This window comes from Panulirus ornatus, chromosome 30 (genome assembly GCF_036320965.1).
Source record: "Panulirus ornatus isolate Po-2019 chromosome 30, ASM3632096v1, whole genome shotgun sequence".
In the NCBI taxonomy this organism is placed as follows: domain Eukaryota; kingdom Metazoa; phylum Arthropoda; class Malacostraca; order Decapoda; family Palinuridae; genus Panulirus; species Panulirus ornatus.
This window is the reverse complement of record NC_092253.1, coordinates 12,626,878-12,648,428: the sequence shown is the minus strand read 5'-3', so window position 1 is coordinate 12,648,428 and position 21,551 is coordinate 12,626,878. Positions and strand designations below refer to the sequence as shown.

General features: G+C 40.6%; 1 protein-coding gene across 2 annotated transcripts in view; it reads left to right on the top strand.

Moving 5' to 3' along the window:
• The window catches only part of LOC139758418 (glutamate receptor 1-like), a 77,197-nt gene that overhangs the window by 19,448 nt on the left and 36,198 nt on the right, over nt 1–21,551 (top strand). The window contains exons 5-7 of one of the 2 annotated variants that reach the window (XM_071679799.1): nt 3,090–3,189; nt 10,810–10,939; nt 11,087–11,709. The exons of the other annotated variant lie outside the window; for it this stretch is intronic. Of the exons in view, the coding sequence (XP_071535900.1) occupies nt 3,090–3,189; nt 10,810–10,939; nt 11,087–11,209 (353 nt within the window). The 3' untranslated portion in view covers nt 11,210–11,709. Of the gene's footprint in view, nt 1–3,089; nt 3,190–10,809; nt 10,940–11,086; nt 11,710–21,551 lie in introns of those variants that run through there. 2 annotated transcript variants of the gene reach the window in all.

Here is a 21,551-nt window from a genome sequence, read left to right as displayed (position 1 = left end):
TGATGATTGGGAATACCTGGTTTAAAAAGCGAGATATACATAAGTATACTTATGTAAGTAGGAGAGATGGCCAGAGAGCGTTATTGGATTACGTGTTAATTGACAGGCGTGCGAAAGAGAGACTTTTGGATGTTAATGTGCTGAGAGGTGCAACTGGAGGGATGTCTGATCATTATCTTGTGGAGGCTAAGGTGAAGATTTGTATGGGTTTCCAGAAAAGAAGAGTGAATGTTGGGGTGAAGAGGGTGGTGAGAGTAAGTGAGCTTGGGAAGGAGACCTGTGTGAGGAAGTACCAGGAGAGACTGTGTACAGAATGGAAAAAGGTGAGAAAAATGGAAGCAAGGGGAGTGGGGGAGGAATGGGATGTATTTAGGGAATCAGTGATGGATTGCGCAAAAGATGCTTGTGGCATGAGAAGAGTGGGAGGTGGGTTGATTAGAAAGGGTAGTGAGTGGTGGGATGAAGAAGTAAGAGTATTAGTGAAAGAGAAGAGAGAGGCATTTGGACGATTTTTTGCAGGGAAAAAATGCAATTGAGTGGGAGATGTATGAAAGAAAGAGACAGGAGGTCAAGAGAAAGGTGCAAGAGATGAAAAAAAGGGCAAATGAGAGTTGGGGTGAGAGAGTATCATTAAATTTTAGGGAGAATAAAAAGATGTTCTGGAAGGAGGTAAATAAAGTGCGTAAGACAAGGGAGCAAATGGGAACTTCAGTGAAGGGCGCAAATGGGGAGGTGATAACAAGTAGTGGTGATGTGAGAAGGAGATGGAGTGAGTATTTTGAAGGTTTGTTGAATGTGTCTGATGATAGAGTGGCAGATATAGGGTGTTTTGGTCGAGGTGGTGTGCAAAGTGAGAGGGTTAGGGAAAATGATTTGGTAAACAGAGAAGAGGTAGTAAAAGCTTTGCGGAAGATGAAAGCCGGCAAGGCAGCAGGTTTGGATGGTATTGCAGTGGAATTTATTAAAAAAGGGGGTGACTGTATTGTTGACTGGTTGGTAAGGTTATTTAATGTATGTGTGACTCATGGTGAGGTGCCTGAGGATTGGCGGAATGCGTGCATAGTGCCATTGTACAAAGGCAAAGGGGATAAGAGTGAGTGCTCAAATTACAGAGGTATAAGTTTGTTGAGTATTCCTGGTAAATTATATGGGAGGGTATTGATTGAGAGGGTGAAGGCATGTACAGAGCATCAGATTGGGGAAGAGCAGTGTGGTTTCAGAAGTGGTAGAGGATGTGTGGATCAGGTGTTTGCTTTGAAGAATGTATGTGAGAAATACTTAGAAAAGCAAATGGATTTGTATGTAGCATTTATGGATCTGGAGAAGGCATATGATAGAGTTGATAGAGATGCTCTGTGGAAGGTATCAAGAATATATGGTGTGGGAGGCAAGTTGTTAGAAGCAGTGAAAAGTTTTTATCGAGGATGTAAGGCATGTGTACGTGTAGGAAGAGAGGAAAGTGATTGGTTCTCAGTGAATGTAGGTTTGCGGCAGGGGTGTGTGATGTCTCCATGGTTGTTTAATTTGTTTATGGATGGGGTTGTTAGGGAGGTAAATGCAAGAGTTTTGGAAAGAGGGGCAAGTATGAAGTCTGTTGGGGATGAGAGAGCTTGGGAAGTGAGTCAGTTGTTGTTCGCTGATGATACAGCGCTGGTGGCTGATTCATGTGAGAAACTGGAGAAGCTGGTGACTGAGTTTGGTAAAGTGTGTGGAAGAAGAAAGTTAAGAGTAAATGTGAATAAGAGCAAGGTTATTAGTTTAGGTACAGTAGGGTTGAGGGTCAAGTCAATTGGGAGGTGAGTTTGATTGGAGAAAAACTGGAGGAAGTGAAGTGTTTTAGATATCTGGGAGTGGATTTGTCAGCGGATGGAACCATGGAAGCGGAAGTGGATCATAGGGTGGGGGAGGGGGCGAAAATTTTGGGAGCCTTGAAAAATGTGTGGAAGTCGAGAACATTATCCCGGAAAGCAAAAATGGGTATGTTTGAAGGAATAGTGGTTCCAACAATGTTGTATGGTTGCGAGGCGTGGGCTATGGATAGAGTTGTGCGCAGAAGGATGGATGTGCTGGAAATGAGATGTTTGAGGACAATGTGTGGTGTGAGGTGGTTTGATCGAGTAAGTAACGTAAGGGTAAGAGAGATGTGTGGAAATAAAAAGAGCGTGGTTGAGAGAGCAGAAGAGGGTGTTTTGAAATGGTTTGGGCACATGGAGAGAATGAGTGAGGAAAGATTGACCAAGAGGATATATGTGTCGGAGGTGGAGGGAACGAGGAGAAGAGGGAGACCAAATTGGAGGTGGAAAGATGGAGTGAAAAAGATTTTGTGTGATCGGGGCCTGAACATGCAGGAGGGTGAAAGGAGGGCAAGGAATATAGTGAATTGGAGCGATGTGGTATACAGGGTTGACGTGCTGTCAGTGGATTGAATCAAGGCATGTGAAGCGTCCGGTGTAAACCATGGAAAGCTGTGTAGGTATGTATATTTGCGTGTGTGGACGTGTGTATGTACATGTGTATGGGGGGGGTTGGGCCATTTCTTTCGTCTGTTTCCTTGCGCTACCTCGCAAACGCGGGAGACAGCGACAAAGTATAAAAAGAAAAAAAATATATATATATATATATATTTAAGTTTGTATTCACTTAATTGTACTTAGTCATGTGCATACAATTTTTTCAAACATGTACACATACATTTTTTATATTTCTTTCATCTTATTGGCAGAGTTAATTCATCAGGTAGTACATTGTCATCTCGAACCACAATCTTAACACACAAAACATTTTGTTTCTACATAATTACAAATCATTCCACAGGACTCATCTTAAAGATATTCTCACTACGTCGTAAATACTCTCACTGTATCCAGCAACTTGTTATACGGTTTCCTACTTCTTGTGGTTCTTAATATTTTGTTATGTACCTTTTTTGGCCAACGTAATATCTAATATTTTATCCTAGTCTTATAGACTAACCTTCGCTGCCGCTCTGATAAGTTCTTGATACCACAACACTGCTATACTATATGGGACAAAGTGAGATATATTTCCACCTTACATGTGCTAATTATGAAGGAATCTTTATGCAACAGGTCAGTGCGAATTCTATACGTCTAGGGAGAGACATTTTCCATTTTCGGCCTCTATCATAAGCCAAAAGGACAACCCTATCTTGCCAGCTATGCATAACAGGTATTAACAAGTTCTGAAAAATCCTTTTGTTCAAATGAATGTGTGTTTGTTTAAGCATGTAAGTTTGCATCCGACTTTAGCATATAAGAGTTTGTTTATGTGTGAGTGCGTAGGTGTTTGTGAGTGTGTGTGTGTATGTGTGTGTGTGTGTGTGTGTGTGTGTGTGTGTGTGTGTGTGTTTGTGTGTGTGTGTGTATGTGTGTGTGTGTGTGAATGTGCGTCTGTGTGTGTGTGTGTGTGTGTGTGTGTGTGTGTGTATGTGAGAGAGAGAGAGAGAGAGAGAGAGAGAGAGAGAGAGAGAGAGAGAGAGAGAGAGAGAGAGAGAGAGAGAGAGAGTGTTACTTATTGTGCTAGGGGAGCATATATATATATATATATATATATATATATATATATATATATATATATATATATATATATATATATATATATATATATTTTTTTTTTTTTTTGCTTTGTCGCTGTCCCCCGCGTTTGCGAGGTAGTGCAAGGAAACAGACGAAAGAAATGGCCTCACCCACCCCCATACACAATGTATATACATACACGTCCACACACGCATATATACATACCTATACATCTCAATGTACACATATATATAGACACAGAGACACATACTTATATACCCATGCACACAATTCACATTGTATGCCTTTATTCATTCCCATCGCCACCTCGCCACACATGGAATATCATCCCCCTCCCCCTATTGTGTGCGAGGTAGTACTAGGAAAAGACAACAAAGGCCCCATTCGTTCACACTCAATCTCTAGCTGTCATGTAATAATGCCCGAAACCACAGCTCCCTTTCCACATCCAGGCCCCACACTACTTTCCATGGCTTACCCCAGACGCTTCACATGCCCTGATTCAATCCACTGACAGCACGTCAACCCCGGTATACCACATCGATCAAATTCACTCTATTCCTTGCCCTCCTTTCACCCTCATGCATGTTCAGGCCCCGATCACACAAAATCTTTTTCACTCCATCTTTCCACCTCCAATTTGGTCTCCCACTTCTCCTCGTTCCCTCCACCTCCGACACATATATCCTCTTGGCCAATCTTTCCGCACTCATTCTCTCCATGTCCCCAAACCATTTCAAAACACCCTCCTCTGCTCTCTCAACCACACTCTTTTTATTTCCACACATCTCTCTTACCCTTACATTACTTACTCGATCAAACCACCTCACACCACTCATTGTCCTCAAACATCTCATTTCCAGCACATCTACCCTCCTGCGCACAACTCTATCCATAGCCCACGCCTCGCAACCATACAACATTGTTGGAACCACTATTCCTTCAAACATACCCATTTTAGATTTCCGAGATAATGTTCGAGACTTCCATATAATCTTCAAGGCTCCCAGGATTTTCGCCCCCTTCCCCACCCTATGATTCACTTCCGCTTCCATGGTTCCATCCGCTGCCAGATCCACTCCCAGATATCTAAAACACTTTACTTCCTCCAGTTTTTCTCCATTCAAACTTACCTCCCAATTGACTTGACCCTCAACCCTACTGTACCTAATAACCTTGCTCTTATTCTCATTTACTTTTAACTTTCTTCTTTCACACACTTTACCAAACTCAGTCACCAGCTTCTGCAGTTTCTCACATGAATCAGCCACCAGCGCTGTATCATCAGCGAACAACAACTGACTCACTTCCCAAGCCCTCTCATTCCCAACAGACTTCATACTTGCCCCTCTTTCCAAAACTCTTGCATTCACCTCCCTAACAACCCTATCCATAACCAAATTAAAAAACCATGGAGACATCACACACCCCTGCCGCAAACCTACATTCACTGAGAACCAATCCCTTTCCTCTCTTCCTACACGTACACATGCCTTACATCCTCGATAAAAACTTTTCACTGCTTCTAACAACTTGCCTCCCACACCATATATTCTTAATACCTTCCACAGAGCATCTCTATTAACTCTATCATATGCCTTCTCCAGATCCATAAATGCTACATACATACATATAAATATATATATTTCTTTTCTTTCATACTATTCGCCATTTCCTGCGTTAGCAAGGTAGCGTTAAGAACAGAGGACTGGGCCTCTGAGGGAATATCCTCACCTGGCCTCGTTCTCTGTTCCTTCTTTTGGAAAATCAAAAAAAAATGAGAGGGGAGGATTTCCAGCCCCCCGCTCCCTCCCCTTTTAGTCGCCTTTTACGACACGCAGGGAATACGTGGGAAGTATTCTTTCTCCCCTATCCCCAGGGATAAAATATATATATATATATATATATATATATATATATATATATATATATATATATATATATATATATATATATATATATATATATATATACACATATATATATATATGTATATATATATATATATATATATATATATATATATATATATATATATATATATATATATATATATATATATATATATATTTTTTTTTTTTTTTTTTTTATACTTTGTCGCGGGAGACAGCGACAAAGTATAAAAAAAAAAAAAAAAAAAATATATATATATATATATATATATATATATATATATATATATATATATATATATATATATATATATATATATATATATATATATATCCCTGGGGATAGGGGAGAAAGAATACTTTCCACGTATTCCCTGCGTATCGTAGAAGGGGACTAAAAGGGGAGGGAGCGGGGGGCTGGAAATCCTCCCATTTCGTTTTTCTTTTTTTTTAATTTTCCAAGAGAAGGAACAGAGAACGAGGCCAGGTGAGGATATTCCCTCAGAGGCCGAGTCCTCTGTTCTAAACGCTACCTTGCTAACACGGGAAATGGCGAATAGTTTGAAAGAAAAAGAATATGTATATATATATATATATATATATATATATATATATATATATATATATATATATATATATATATATATATATACATATGTATATATATTATTTTTCATTTCATTATTTTGCTTTGTCGCTGTCTCCCGCGTTTGCGAGGAAGTGCAAGGAAGCAGACGAAAGAAATGGCCCAACCCACCCCTATACACATGTATATACATACACGTCCCCACACGCAAATATACATACCCATACATCTCAATGTACACATATATATACACACACAGACATATACATATATACACATGCACACAATTCACACTGCCTTTATTCACTCCCATCGTCACCTCGCCACACATGGAATAACATCCCCCTACCCCCTCATGTGTGCGAGGTAGCGCTAGGAAAAGATAACAAAGGCCCCATTCGTTCACACTCAGCTCCCAGCTGTCATGCAATAATGCCCGAACCCATAGCTCCCTTTCCACATCCAGGCCCCACACAATTTGCATGGTTTACCCCAGACGCTTCACATGTCCTGATTCAATCCATTGACAGCACGTCGACCCCAGTATACCACATCGATCCAATTCACTCTATTCCTTGCACGCCTTTCACCCTCCTGCATGTTCAGGCCCCGATCACTCAAAATCTTTTTCACTCCATCTTTCCACCTCCAATTTGGTCTCCCACTTCTCCTTGTTCCCTCCACCTCCGACACATATATCCTCTTTGTCATTCTTTCCTCACTCATTCTGTCCATGTGCCCAAACCATTTCAAAACACCCTCTTCTGCTCTCTCAACCACACTCTTTTTATTACCACATATCTCTCTTACCCTTTCATTACTTACTCGATGAAACCACCTTACAGCACATATTGTCCTCAAGCTTCTCATTTCCAGCACATTCACTCTCCTCCGCACAACTCTATAGCCTACGCCACGCAACCATAAAACTTTGTTTTAACCACTATTCCTTCAAACATACCACTTTTTGCTTTCCAAGATAACGTTCTCGACTTCCACACATTCTTCAACTCTCCCAGAACTTTCACCCCTTCCCCCACCCTATGATTCACTTCCGCTTTCATGGTTCTATCCGCTGCCAAATCCACTCCCACATGTCTAAAACACTTCATTTCCCCCTGCTTTTCTCCGTTCAAACTTACCTCCCAATTGACTTGTCCCTCAACCCAACTGTATCTAATAACCTTGCTCATATTCACATTTACTCTCAACTCTCTTCTTTCACACACTTTACCAAACACAGTCAGTAGCTTCTGCAGTTTCTCACCCAAATCAGCCATCAGCGCTGAATCATCAGCGAACAACAACTGACTCACTTCCCATGCTCTCATCCACAACCGACTGCATACTTGTACCTCTTTCCAAGACTCTTGCATTTACCTCCCTAACAGCCCCATCCGTAAACAAATTAAACGATCATGGAGACATCACGCACCTATGCCTAAGACCAACACTTACTGAGAACCAATCACTTTCCTCTTTTCCTACACGAACATATGCCTTATATCCTTGATAAAACTTTTCACTGCTTCTAACAACTTACCTCCTACACCATATATTCTTAATTCCTTCCACAGAGCATCTCTATCAACTCTATCATATGACTTTTCCAGATCCATAGATGCTACATACAAATCCATTTGCCTTTCTAAGTATTTCTCACATACATTTTTCAAAGCGAACACATGATCCACACATGTTCTACCACTTCTGAAACCACACTGGTCTTCCCCAATAAATTGCTCTGTACATGCCTTCACCCTCTCAATCAATATTCTCCCATATAATTTCCCAGGTATACTCAACAGACTTACCCCTCTGAAATTTGAGCACTCACTCTTATCCCCTTTGCCTTTTTATAATGGTACTATGCAAGCATTCCGCCAGTCCTCAGGCACCTCACCATGAGTCATACATACATTAAATAACCTTACCAACCAGTCAACAATACAGTCGCCCCCTTTTTTAATACATTCCACTCCAATACCATCCAAACCCGCTACCTTGCCGGCTTTCATCTTCCGCAAAGCTTTTATTACCTCTTCTCTGTTTACCAAATAAATCTCCCTAACCCTCTCACTTTTCACACCACCTAGACCAAAAACACCCTATATCTGCCACTCGATCATTGAACATATTCAATAAACCTTCAAAATACTCATTCCATCTCCTTCTCACATCACCACAACTTGTTACCACCTCCCCATTAGCCCCCTTTACTGATGTTCCCTTGTCTTAAGCACATTATTTACCTTCCTTCCGAAACATCTTTTTATTCCCCTTATAATATGATGATACTCTCTCACCCCAACTCTCATTTGCCCTGTTTTGTGCCTCTTGCACTTTTATCTTGGCCTCCTGCAGCTTTCTTTTATACATCTCCCAGTGATTTGCATTATTTCCCTGCAAAAATCGTCCAAATGCCTCTCTTTTCTTTTCACTAATAATCTTACTTCTTTATCCCACCACTCACTACCCTTTCTAAATTGCCCACCTCCCAAGCTTCTCATGCCACACACACGCACACACACACACACACACACACACACACACACACACACACACGCACACATATATATATATATATATATATATATATATATATATATATATATATATATATATATATATATATATATATATATATCAGGTGTTTGCTTTGAAGAATGTATGTGAGAAATACTTAGAAAAGCAAATGGATTTGTATGTAGCATTTATGGATCTGGAGAAGGCATATGATAGAGTTGATAGAGATGCTCTGTGGAAGGTATTAAGAATATATGGTGTGGGAGGCAAGTTGTTAGAAGCAGTGAAAAGTTTTTATCGAGGATGTAAGGCATGTGTACGTGTAGGAAGAGAGGAAAGTGATTGGTTCTCAGTGAATGTAGGTTTGCGGCAGGGGTGTGTGATGTCTCCATGGTTGTTTAATTTGTTTATGGATGGGGTTGTTAGGGAGGTAAATGCAAGAGTTTTGGAAAGAGGGGCAAGTATGAAGTCTGTTGGGGATGAGAGAGCTTGGGAAGTGAGTCAGTTGTTGTTCGCTGATGATACAGCGCTGGTGGCTGATTCATGTGAGAAACTGGAGAAGCTGGTGACTGAGTTTGGTAAAGTGTGTGGAAGAAGAAAGTTAAGAGTAAATGTGAATAAGAGCAAGGTTATAGTTAGGTACAGTAGGGTTGAGGGTCAAGTCAATTGGGAGGTGAGTTTGAATGGAGAAAAACTGGAGGAAGTGAAGTGTTTTAGATATCTGGGAGTGGATCTGGCAGCGGATGGAACCATGGAAGCGGAAGTGGATCATAGGGTGGGGGAGGGGGCGAAAATTTTGGGAGCCTTGAAGAATGTGTGGAAGTCGAGAACATTATCTCGGAAAGCAAAAATGGGTATGTTTGAAGGAATAGTGGTTCCAACAATGTTGTATGGTTGCGAGGCGTGGGCTATGGATAGAGTTGTGCGCAGGAGGATGGATGTGCTGGATATGAGATGTTTGAGGACAATGTGTGGTGTGAGGTGGTTTGATCGAGTAAGTAACGTAAGGGTAAGAGAGATGTGTGGAAATAAAAAGAGCGTGGTTGAGAGAGCAGAAGAGGGTGTTTTGAAATGGTTTGGGCACATGGAGAGAATGAGTGAGGAAAGATTGACCAAGAGGATATATGTGTCGGAGGTGGACGGAACGAGGAGAAGAGGGAGACCAAATTGGAGGTGGAAAGATGGAGTGAAAAAGATTTTGTGTGATCGGGGCCTGAATATGCAGGAAGGTGAAAGGAGGGCAAGGAATAGAGTGAATTGGATGGATGTGGTATACCGGGGTTGACGTGCTGTCAGTGGATTGAATCAAGGCATGTGAAGCGTCTGGGGTAAACCATGGAAAGCTGTGTAGGTATGTATATTTGCGTGCGTGGACGTGTGTATGTACATGGGTATGGGGGGGGGGGGGTTGGGCCATTTCTTTCGTCTGTTTCCTTGCGCTACCTCGCAAACGCGGGAGACAGCGACAAAGTATAAAAAAAAAAAAATATATATATATAAGTGAGCTTGGGAAGGAGACTTGTGTGAGGAAGTACTAGGAAAGACTGAATACAGAACTGAAAAAGGTGAGAACAAAGGACGTCAAGGAGGTCAAGAGATAGGTGCAAGATGTGAAAAAGAGGGCAAATGAGATTTGGGGTGAGAGAGTATCAATAAATTTTCCGGAGAATAAAAAGATTTTTCGGAAGGCGGTAGATAAAGTGCGTAAGACAAGGAAACAAATTGGAACTTCAGTGAAGGGGGCTAATGGGAAAGTGATAACAAGTAGTGGTGATGTGAGAAGGAGGTGGATTGAGTATTTTGAAGGTTTGTTGAAGGTGTTTGATGATAGAGTGTCAGATATAGGGTATTTTGGTCGAGGTTGTGTGCAATGTGAGAGGGTTAGGGAAAATGATTTGGTAAACAGAGATGAGGTAGTAAAAGCTTTGCGGAAGATGAAAGCCGGCAAGGCAACGGGTTTGGATGGTATTAGAGAGAGAGAGAGAGAGAGAGAGAGAGAGAGAGAGAGAGAGAGAGAGAGAGAGAGAGAGAGAGAGAGAGAGAGAATATGTCATCATTTGCAGCATTAGTTTATGTTTGAAATATGGTCATATCCCAGTAGTTCTTTTCCCATATGTTCGAGATGGCACTCTGTTTCTACATTTCTTTTGTGTACAAAATTTGTTGTCATTTCTGGTATCTTTACCATACTTCTCAAAAACACATACATGGCATTGATATAATGGAACTCTGGGTATGTGCCACACAGGATGCTGGCACTGACGGGATTTGGGATTTTCGAGGAATGGTTCAAGACATCTCGCGCAAACTCTACCAAATGTCTTCACCCACCTAAAACGATTACGGTTAACGCATCTCTCTCCTTAACAAACCTTTGGGTAACGGGACATTATCATGACACTATTATAGTTGATCTGAGCATATAGACTATTGAAGATGCAGTACGCATATGTGAATGATCATTTATACTTAAATCCTTTGAGTGTATTGATCACTTGCTAATGCTCTGCTCTTCTTTTCTTCAGGGAATGTTTGTGGCTTTGGCTGGTGGGAGTGTTGTCGGCCTTCTGACGTTCTGTCTGGAAGTTTTAACATTTCGTGGGATTGAAACGTTCAGTGTCAGTACATACGATTATACGACGGCATAACGAAATCACTTGTCCTGTTTCCTGTTGATGTTAACATTCTGCATTAAAATACTTTCGTTTTTACCATATATTCTTTCCCACTGTAACTTTATATATTCAGTGCCATGATATTCCTTGATGTCTTAATACGCTATTAGTCGGAAGTGAAGTTACAAATAAAGAATATGTAGCTGTGGAAATTTCCTCAGTGAGAAAATGTTCCTTCCTGTTCTAGATTTCATCATTCCTCCTGCCAAGTAAACGAAGCCAATCGTTTGAACGCTTCCTAACGAGTATCACAGATGATATCAATACTTCTTCCTTGGGTACCTATTTGCATAAGTTGTCTCTGATTATTCATATTGTTAACTTCTCGAGGTATGTTTTACATTCTTCTCAAAGGAACAAGATACACTGCGAAAGGTAAAACACAGGAGGGTTTTCTTTGTATCTGTGTTGAGAGATATGTAAATAATGGTGGTAATACTGGGAGGATTTGGGAAAAGCTTATCATCTTATCAAACGTGTGTGAATGAATATCTAAAAAATAAGGCAAATAAATCATATTCATTTTGTATTGTACGCTTATCATTCAGATGAAATATGAAGAAAAAGAATACAGGTCTTGACGAATGGAAAAAAGTATTTCTACACCAAAGGCAAAACCATAACACTATCTGAAAGTGCACGTTCTTGGGTGAGGATTAATACAATGTTTCACATCCAATATATGTGTTACTTAGGAAAACTGAACCCTCTGCTACTACTAAGGAATCTACGAGACCACTTATGGGGTCTATAAAGACCCCCCAAAATATAATATTCCGCTCAAATCTTTGACGTTTTGGGGAAATGTCAGTAAATTGACAAACAACCTCATCGCTCAGTAACCACTTGAGTCTGTGACTATGGTTAGCTACTGCCAAGACTAAACAAAAATATCTTCAGAAAATAGAAATGGGATGGAGTCTCATGAAAAAGAAAAAAAGTTAAAAGCATGTTCATAAAGACTTCTTCTTACAGTAAGGAAACGATTATTCGCTCTCTAAACATTAGAATTCTCACCTCCGGACAGTATTTGTGCATCTGGGAGCATTTCAACATTAAGAAAGCAGGACACTAATGAATACATAAGGAAAATATTAAGAAGGGAACAACTTCATGAAAGAGCTACAACCTCATCACATCTTGGCTCTCACTTTGGATTTTATGCCCCAATACAAGCATCAGAATTGAACTCACATAGAAAAGCTCAATCAGACCTAATCACAGATATCATACAGTAATGATGTTCTCATGAATGTTTGACACCATATGCATAGCAAGGACTCGAACGCTATAAATGGACAAGAATATTCAGATTTGGTTTAGGACGTCTTAGAGGGATGGCTCTCTGTCTTCATTCGGTATGAGATCCAACAAGTGTAACTCACTCCACCTCGTTCTTTTGTATATCTTGTGCTACTATGTACGTCACGCTGCTTTTCATCGTCTCCTCGTTCTTTCATATACTAATGGCTTAACCTACCCACATCATATAACAGTCTTTCAGTCATTCATGAGTCAGTTCAGTAAAGCGTGTCAGAGGTGAAGAGTAAGAGGAGAAGTGAGAACCAAAATGGAGGTAGAAGGATAAAGTGAAAAAGATTTTGAGGGATCGGGCGTGAACATACAGAAGGTGAAAGCGTGCAAGGAATAGTGAATTGGAACGATGTGGTATACCTTGGTCGATGTGATGGCAATAGATTGAACTAAGGCATGTGAAGTAACTTGGGTAAACAATGTAGTTTTGTGGGGCTTGGATGTGGAAAGGGAGCTGTGGTATCAGTGCATTACACATGACAGCTAGAGACTGAGTGTGAACGAATGTGGCCATACTTTTCTTTTTCTAGCGCTACCTGGCGCACGCAAGGGGGGGGGGGAGGGGTGTCATTTTCATGTGTGATGGAGTATCGACGAGAATGAATGAAGGCAACAACTATGGATATATACATATGTATATATGTATCTGGCTGACTATGTATATATACGTATACGTTGAAATGCATAAGTATGTATATGTCTGTATATATATTTTTTTTTTTTTTTTTTTTTTTTTACTTTGTCGCTGTCTCCCGCGTTTGCGAGGTAGCGCAAGGAAACAGACGAAAGAAATGACCCAACCCACCCCCATACACATGTACATACATACGTCCACACACGCAAATATACATACCTACACAGCTTTCCATGGTTTACCCCAGACGCTTCACATGCCTTGATTCAATCCACTGACAGCACGTCAACCCCTGTATACCACATCGCTCCAATTCACTCTATTCCTTGCCCTCCTTTCACCCTCCTGCATGTTCAGGCCCCGATCACACAAAATCTTTTCACTCCATCTTTCCACCTCCAATTTGGTCTCCCTCTTCTCCTCGTTCCCTCCACCTCCGACACATATATTCTCTTGGTCAATCTTTCCTCACTCATTCTCTCCATGTGCCCGAACCATTTCAAAACACCCTCTTCTGCTCTCTCAACCACGCTCTTTTTATTTCCACACATCTCTCTTACCCTTACGTTACTTACTCGATCAAACCACCTCACACCACACATTGTCCTCAAACATCTCATTTCCAGCACATCCATCCTCCTGCGCACAACTCTATCCATAGCCCACGCCTCGCAGCCATACAACATTGTTGGAACCACTATTCCTTCAAACATACCCATTTTTGCTTTCCGAGATAATGTTCTCGACTTCCACACATTTTTCAAGGCTCCCAAAATTTTCGCCCCCTCCCCCACCCTATGATCCACTTCCGCTTCCATGGTTCCATCCATACATTGCTTTGAAGAATGTATGTGAGAAATACTTAGAAAAGCAAATGGATTTGTATGTAGCATTTATGGATCTGGAGAAGGCATATGATAGAGTTGATAGAGATGCTCTGTGGAAGGTATTAAGAATATATGGTGTGGGAGGCAAGTTGTTAGAAGCAGTGAAAAGTTTTTATCGAGGATGTAAGGCATGTGTACGTGTAGGAAGAGAGGAAAGTGATTGGTTCTCAGTGAATGTAGGTTTGCGGCAGGGGTGTGTGATGTCTCCATGGTTGTTTAATTTGTTTATGGATGGGGTTGTTAGGGAGGTAAATGCAAGAGTTTTGGAAAGAGGGGCAAGTATGAAGTCTGTTGGGGATGAGAGAGCTTGGGAAGTGAGTCAGTTGTTGTTCGCTGATGATACAGCGCTGGTGGCGGATTCATGTGAGAAACTGCAGAAGCTGGTGACGGAGTTTGGTAAAGTGTGTGGAAGAAGAAAGTTAAGAGTAAATGTGAATAAGAGCAAGGTTATTAGGTACAGTAGGGTTGAGGGTCAAGTCAATTGGGAGGTGAGTTTGAATGGTGAAAAACTGGAGGAAGTGAAGTGTTTTAGATATCTGGGGGTGGATCTGTCAGCGGATGGAACCATGGAAGCGGAAGTGGATCATATATATATATATATATATATATATATATATATATATATATATATATATATATATATATATATATATATATATATATATATATATATGCATATATATATATATATATATATATATATATATATATATACATATATATATATATATATATATATATATATATATATATATATATATATATATATATATATATATATATATATATATGTATATATATATATATATATATATATATATATATATATAATACTTCCCACGTATTCCCTGCGTGTCGTAGAAGGCGACTAAAAGGGAAGGAAGCTGGTGGCTGGAAATCCTCCCATTTCGTTTTTTTTTTCAATTTTCTAAAAGAAAGAAAAGAGAAGGGGGCCAGGTGAGGATATTCCCTCAAAGGTCCAGTCCTCTGTTCTTAACGCTACCTCGCTAACGAGGGAAATGGCAAATAGTACGAAATATATATATATATATATATATATATATATATATATATATATATATATATATATATATATATACATATATATATATATATATATATATATATACATATATATATATATATATATATATATATATATATATATATATATATATATATATATATATATATATATATATATATATTTATATATATATATATATATATATATATATATATATATATATATATATATATATATATATATATATATATAGAGAGAGAGAGAGAGAGAGAGAGAGAGAGAGAGAGAGAGAGAGAGAGAGAGAGAGAGAGAGAGAGAGAGGATAGGGGAGAAAGAATACTTCCCACGCATTCCTCACGTGTCGTAGAAGGCGACTAAAGGGGACGGGAGCGGGGGCCAGAAACCCTCCCCTCCTTGTATTTTAACTTTCTAAAAGAGGAAACAGAAGAAGGAGTCACGCAGGGAGTGCTCATTCTCCTCGAAGGCTCAGACTGGGGTGCCTAAATGTGTGTGGATGTAACCAAGATGAGAAAAAAGGAGAGATAGGTAGTATGCTTGAGGAAAGGAACCTGGATGTTTTGGCTCTGAGTGAAAAAAAGCTCAAGGATAAAGGGGAAGAGTGGTTTCGGAATGTCTTGGGAGTAAAGTCAGGGGTTAGTGAGAGGACAAGAGCAAGGGAAGGAGTAGCATTACTCCTGAATCAGGAGTTGTGGGAGTATGGGATAGAGTGTAAAAAAGTAAATTCTAGATTGATATGGGTAAAACTGAAAGTTGATGGAGAGAGATAGGTGATTATTGGTGCATATGCACCTGGGCATGAGAAGAAAGATCATGAGAGGCAAGTGTTTGGGAGCAGCTGAATGAGTGTGTTAGTGGTTTTGATGCACAAGACCGGGTTATAGTGATGGGTGATTTGAATGCAAAGGTGAGTAATGTGGCAGTAGAGGGAATAATTGGTATATATGGAGTGTTCAGTGTTGTAAATGGAAATGGTGAAGAGCTTGTAGATTTATGTGCTGAAAAAGGACTGGTGATTGGGAATACCTGGTTTAAAAAGCGAGATATACATAAGTATACGTATGTAAGTAGGAGAGATGGCCAGAGAGCGTTATTGGATTACGTGTTAATTGATAGACGCACGAAAAAGAGACTTTTGGATGTTAATGTGCTGAGAGGTGCAACTAGAGGGATGTTTCACCATTATCTTGTGGAGGCGAAGGTGAAGATTTGTGGGGGTTTTCAGAAAAGAAGAGAGAATGTTGGGGTGAAGAGAGGGTGAGAGTAAGTGAGCTTGGGAAGGAGACTTGTGTGAGGAAGTACCAGGAGAGACTGAGTACAGAATGGAAAAAGGTGAGAACAAACGAGGTAAGGGGAGCGGGGGAGGAATGGGATGTATTTAGGGAAACAGTGATGGCTTGCGGAAAAGATGCTTGTGGCCTGAGAAGTGTGGGAGGTGGGTTGATTAGAAAAGGTAGTGAGTGGTGGGATGAAGAAGTAAGATTATTAGTGAAAGAGAAGAGAGAGGCATTTGGACGATTTTTGCAGGGAAAAAATGCAATTGAGTGGGAGCGGTATAAAAGAAAGAGGCAGGAGGTCAAGAGAAAGGTGCAAGAGGTGAAAAAGAGGGCGAATGAGAGTTGGGGACACTAAAAAGATGTTTTGGAAGGAGGTAAATAAAGTGCGTAAGACAAGGGAGCAAATGGGAACTTCAGTGAAGGGGGCTAATGGGGAGATGATAACAAGTAGTAGTCATGTGAGAAGGAGATGGAGTGAGTATTTTGAAGGTTTGTTGAATGTGTTTGATGATAGAGTGGCAGATATAGGGTGTTTTGGTCGAGGTGGTGTGCAAAGTGAGAGGGTTAGGGAAAATGATTTGGTAAATAGAGAAGAGGTAGTAAAAGCTTTGCGGAAGATGAAAGCCGGCAAGGCAGCAGGTTTGGATAGTATTGCAGTGGAATTTATTAAAAAAAGGTGGTGACTGTATTGTTGACTGTTTGGTAAGGTTATTTAATGTATGTATGATTCATAGTGAGGTGCCTGAGGATTGGAGGAATGCTTGCATAGTGCCATTGTACAAAGGCAAAAGGGATAAGAGTGAGTGCTCAAATTACAGAGGTATAAGTCTGTTGAGTATTCCTGGTAAATTATATGGGAGGGTATTGATTGAGAGGGTGAAGGTATGTATAGAGCATCAGATTGGGGAAGAGCAGTGTGGTTTCAGAAGTGGTAGAGGATGTGTGGATCAGGTGTTTGCTTTGAAGAATGTATGTGAAAAATACTTAGAAAAACAAATGGATTTGTATGTAGCACTTATGGATCTGGAAAAGGCATGTGATAGAGTTGATAGAGATGCTCTGTGGAAGGTTTTAAGAATATATGGTGTGGGAGGCAAGTTGTTAGAAGCAGTGAAAAGTTTTTATCGAGGATGTAAGGCCTGTGTACGTGTAGGAAGAGAGGAAAATGATTGGTTCTCAGTGAATGTAGGTTTGCGGCAGGGGTGTGTGATGTCTCCATGGTTGTTTAATTTGTTTATGGATGGGGTTGTTAGGGAGGTGAATGCAAGAGTTTTGGAAAGAGGGGCAAGTATGCAGTCTGTTGTGGATGAGAGAGCTTGGGAAGTGAGTCAGTTGTTGTTCGCTGATGATACAGCGCTGGTGGCTGATTCATGTAAGAAACTGCAGAAGCTGGTCACTGAGTTTGGTAAAGTGTGTGAAAGAAGAAAGTTAAGAGTAAATGTGAATAAGAGCAAGGTTATTTGGTACAGTAGGGTTGAGGGTCAAGTCAATTGGGAGGTAAGTTTGAATGGAGAAAAACTGGAGGAAGTAAAGTGTTTTAGACATCCTGGGAGTGGATCTGGCAGCTGATGGAACCATGGAAGCTGAAGTGAATCATAGGGTGGGGGAGGGGGTGAAAATTCTGGGAGCCTTGAAGAATGTGTGGAAGTCGCGAACATTATCTCAGAAAGCAAAAATGGGTATGTTTGAAGGAATAGTGGTTCCAACAATGTTGTATGGTTGCGAGGCGTAGGCTATGGATAGGGTAGTGCGCAGGAGGGTGGATGTGCTGGAAATGATATGTTTGAGGACAATATGTGGTGTGAGGTGGTTTGATCGAGCAAGTAATGTAAGGGTAAGAGAGATGTGTGGAAATAAAAAGAGTGTGGTTGAGAGAGCAGAAGAGGGTGTTTTCAAATGGTTTGGTCACATGGAGAGAATGAGTGAGGAAAGATTGACCAAGAGGATATATGTGTCGGAGGTGGAGGGAACGAGGAGAAGTGGGAGACCAAATTAGGGGTGGAAAGAAGGAGTGAAAAAGATTTTAAGTGATCGGGGCCTGAACATGCAGGATGGTGAAAGGCGTGCAAGGAATAGAGTGAATTGGAACGATGTGGTATACCGGAGTCGACTTCCAGTCAATGGATTGAACCAGGGCATGTGAAGCGTCTGGGGTAAACCATGGAAAGTTGTGTGGGGCCTGGATGTGGAAGGGGAGCTGTGGTTTCTGCGCATTATTACATGACAACTAGAGACTGTGAACGAATGGGGCCTTTGGTGTCTTTTCCTAGCGCTACCTAGCACACATGAGGGGGAGGGGGTTGTTATTTCATGTGTGGCGAGGTGGCGATGGGAAAAAATAAAGGCAGATAGTATGAATTATGTAAATGTGCATATATGTATATGTCTGTGTGTGTATATATGTGTGTTCATTGAGATGTATAGGTATGTATATTGTGCGTGTTTGGACGTGTATGTATATACATGTGTATGTGGGCGGGTTGGGCCATTCTTTCCTCTGTTTCCTTGCGCTACCTCGCTAACGCGGGAGACAGCGACAGAGCAAAATAAATAAATAAATATAGATAAATATATATATATATAAATATATATATATATATATATATATATATATATATATATATATATATATATATATATATATATATATGTATATATATATATATCAACTTTCAGTTTTAACCATATTAATCTGGAATTTACTCTCTTACATTCTATCACATACTCCCACAACTCCTGTTTCAGGTGTAGTGCAACTCCTTCCCTTGCTCTTGTCCTCTCAGTTACCCCTGACGTTACTCCCAAGACATTCCGAAACCGCTCATCCCCTTTACCCTTGAGCTTCGTTTCACTCAGAGCCAAAACATCGAGGTTCCTTTCCTCAAACATACTACCTATCTCTCCTTTTTTCACATCTTGTTTACATCCACACACATTTAAACACCCCAGTCTGAGCCTTCGAGGAGGATGAGCACTCCCCGCGTGACCCTTCTTCGGTTTTCCATTTTAGAAAGTTAAAATACAAGGAGGGGAGGACTTTTGGCCCCCCACTCCCGGGTTATAGTGATGGGTGATTTGAATGCAAAGGTGAGTAATGTGGCAGTTGAGGGAATAATTGGTATACATGGGGTGTTCAGTGTTGTAAATGGAAATGGCGAAGAGCTTGTAGATCTATGTGCTGAAAAAGGACTGGTGATTTGGAATACTTGTTTTAAAAAGCGAGATATACATAAGTATACGTATGTAAGTAGGACAGATGGCCAGAGAGCGTTATTGGATTACGTGTTAATTGACAGGGGCGCGAAAGAGAGGCTTTCCGATGTTAATGTGCTGAGAGGTGCAAATGGAGGGATGTCTGATCATTATCTTGTGGAGAGAAGGTGAAGATTTGTATGGGTTTTCAAAAAAGAGGAGAGAATGTTGGGGTGAAGAGAGTGGTGAGAGTAAGTGAGCTTAGGAAGGAGACTTGTGTGAGGAAGTACCAGGGAGAGACTGAGTACAGATTCGAAAAAGGTGAAAACAAAGGAGGTAAGGGGAATGGGGGAGGAATGGGATGTATTTGGGAAGCAGTGATGGCTTGCGCAAAAGATGCTTGTAGCATGAGAAGCGTGGGAGGTGGGTTGATTAGAAAAGGTAGTGAGTGGTGGGAGGAAGAAGTAAGATTATTAGTGACAGAGAAGAGAGAGGCATTTGGACGATTTTTGCAGGGAAAAAATGCAAATGAGTGGTAGATGTATAAAAGAAACAGGCAGGAGGTCAAGAGAAAGGTGCAAGAGGTGAAAAGAGGGCAAATGAGAGTTGGGGTGAGAGAGTATCATTATTTTAGGAATAATAAAAAGATGTTCTCGAAGGAGGTAAATAAAGTACGTAAGACAAGGGAGCAAATGGGAACTTCAGTGAAGGGGGCTAATGGGGAGGTGATAACAAGTAGTGGTGATGTGAGAAGGAGATGGAGTAAGTATTTTGAAGGTTTGTTGAATGTGTTTGATGACAGAGTGGTAGATATAGGGTGTTTTGGTCGAGGTGTTGTGCAAAATGAGAGGGTTAGGGAAAATGATTTGGTAAACAGAGAAGAGGTAGTAAAAGCTTTGCGGAAGATGAAAGCCGGCAAGGCAGCAGTTTGGATAGTATTGCAGTGGAATTTATTAAAAAAGCGGGTGACTGTATTGTTGACTGGTTGATAAGGTTATTTAATGCACGTATGATTTATGGTGAGGTGCATGAGGTTTGGCGGAATGCTTGCATAGTGCCATTGTACAAAGGCAAAGGGGATAAGAGTGAGGGCGCAAATTTCAGAGGTATAAGTTTGTTGAGTATTCCTGGTAAATTATATGGGAGGGTATTGATTGAGAGGGTGAAGGCATGTAAAAAGCATCAGATTGGGGAAGAGCAGTGTGGTTTCAGAAGTGGTAGAGGATGTGTGGATCAGGTGTTTGCTTTGAAGAATGTATGTGAGAAATACTTAGAAAAGCAAATGGATTTGTATGTAGCATTTATGGATCTGGAGAGGGCATATGATAGAGTTAATAGAGATGATCTGTGGCTGGTACTAAGAATATATGGTGTGGGAGGCAAGCTGTTAGAAGCAGTGAAAGTTTTTATCGAGGATGTAAGGCATATGTACGTGTAGGAAGAGAGGAAAGTGATTGGTTCTCAGTGAATGTAGTTTTGCGGCAGGGGTGTTTGATGTCTCCATGGTTGTTTAATTTGTTTATGGATTGGGTTGTTAGGGAGGTGAATTCAAGAGTTTTGGAAAGAGGGGCAAGTATGCAGTCTGTTGTGGATGGGAGAGCTTGGGAAGTGAGTCAGTTGTTGTTCGCTGATGATACAGCGCTGGTGGCTGATTCCTGTGAGAAACTGCAGAAGCTGGTGACTGAATTTGGTAAAGTGTGTGAAAGAAGAAGGTTTAGAGCAAATGTGAATAAGAGCAAGGTTATTAGGTACAGTAGAGTTGAGGGTCAAGTCAATTGGGAGGTAAGTTTGAATGGAGTAAAGTTTGAATGGAGTAAAAAGTTTGAATGGAGTAAGTTTGAATGGAGTAAAGTGTTTTAAATATCTGGGAGTGGATCTGGCAGAGGATGGAACCATGGAAGCGGAAGTGAATCATAGGGTGGGGGAGGGGGCGAAAATCCTGGGAGCCTTGAATTATGTGTGGAAG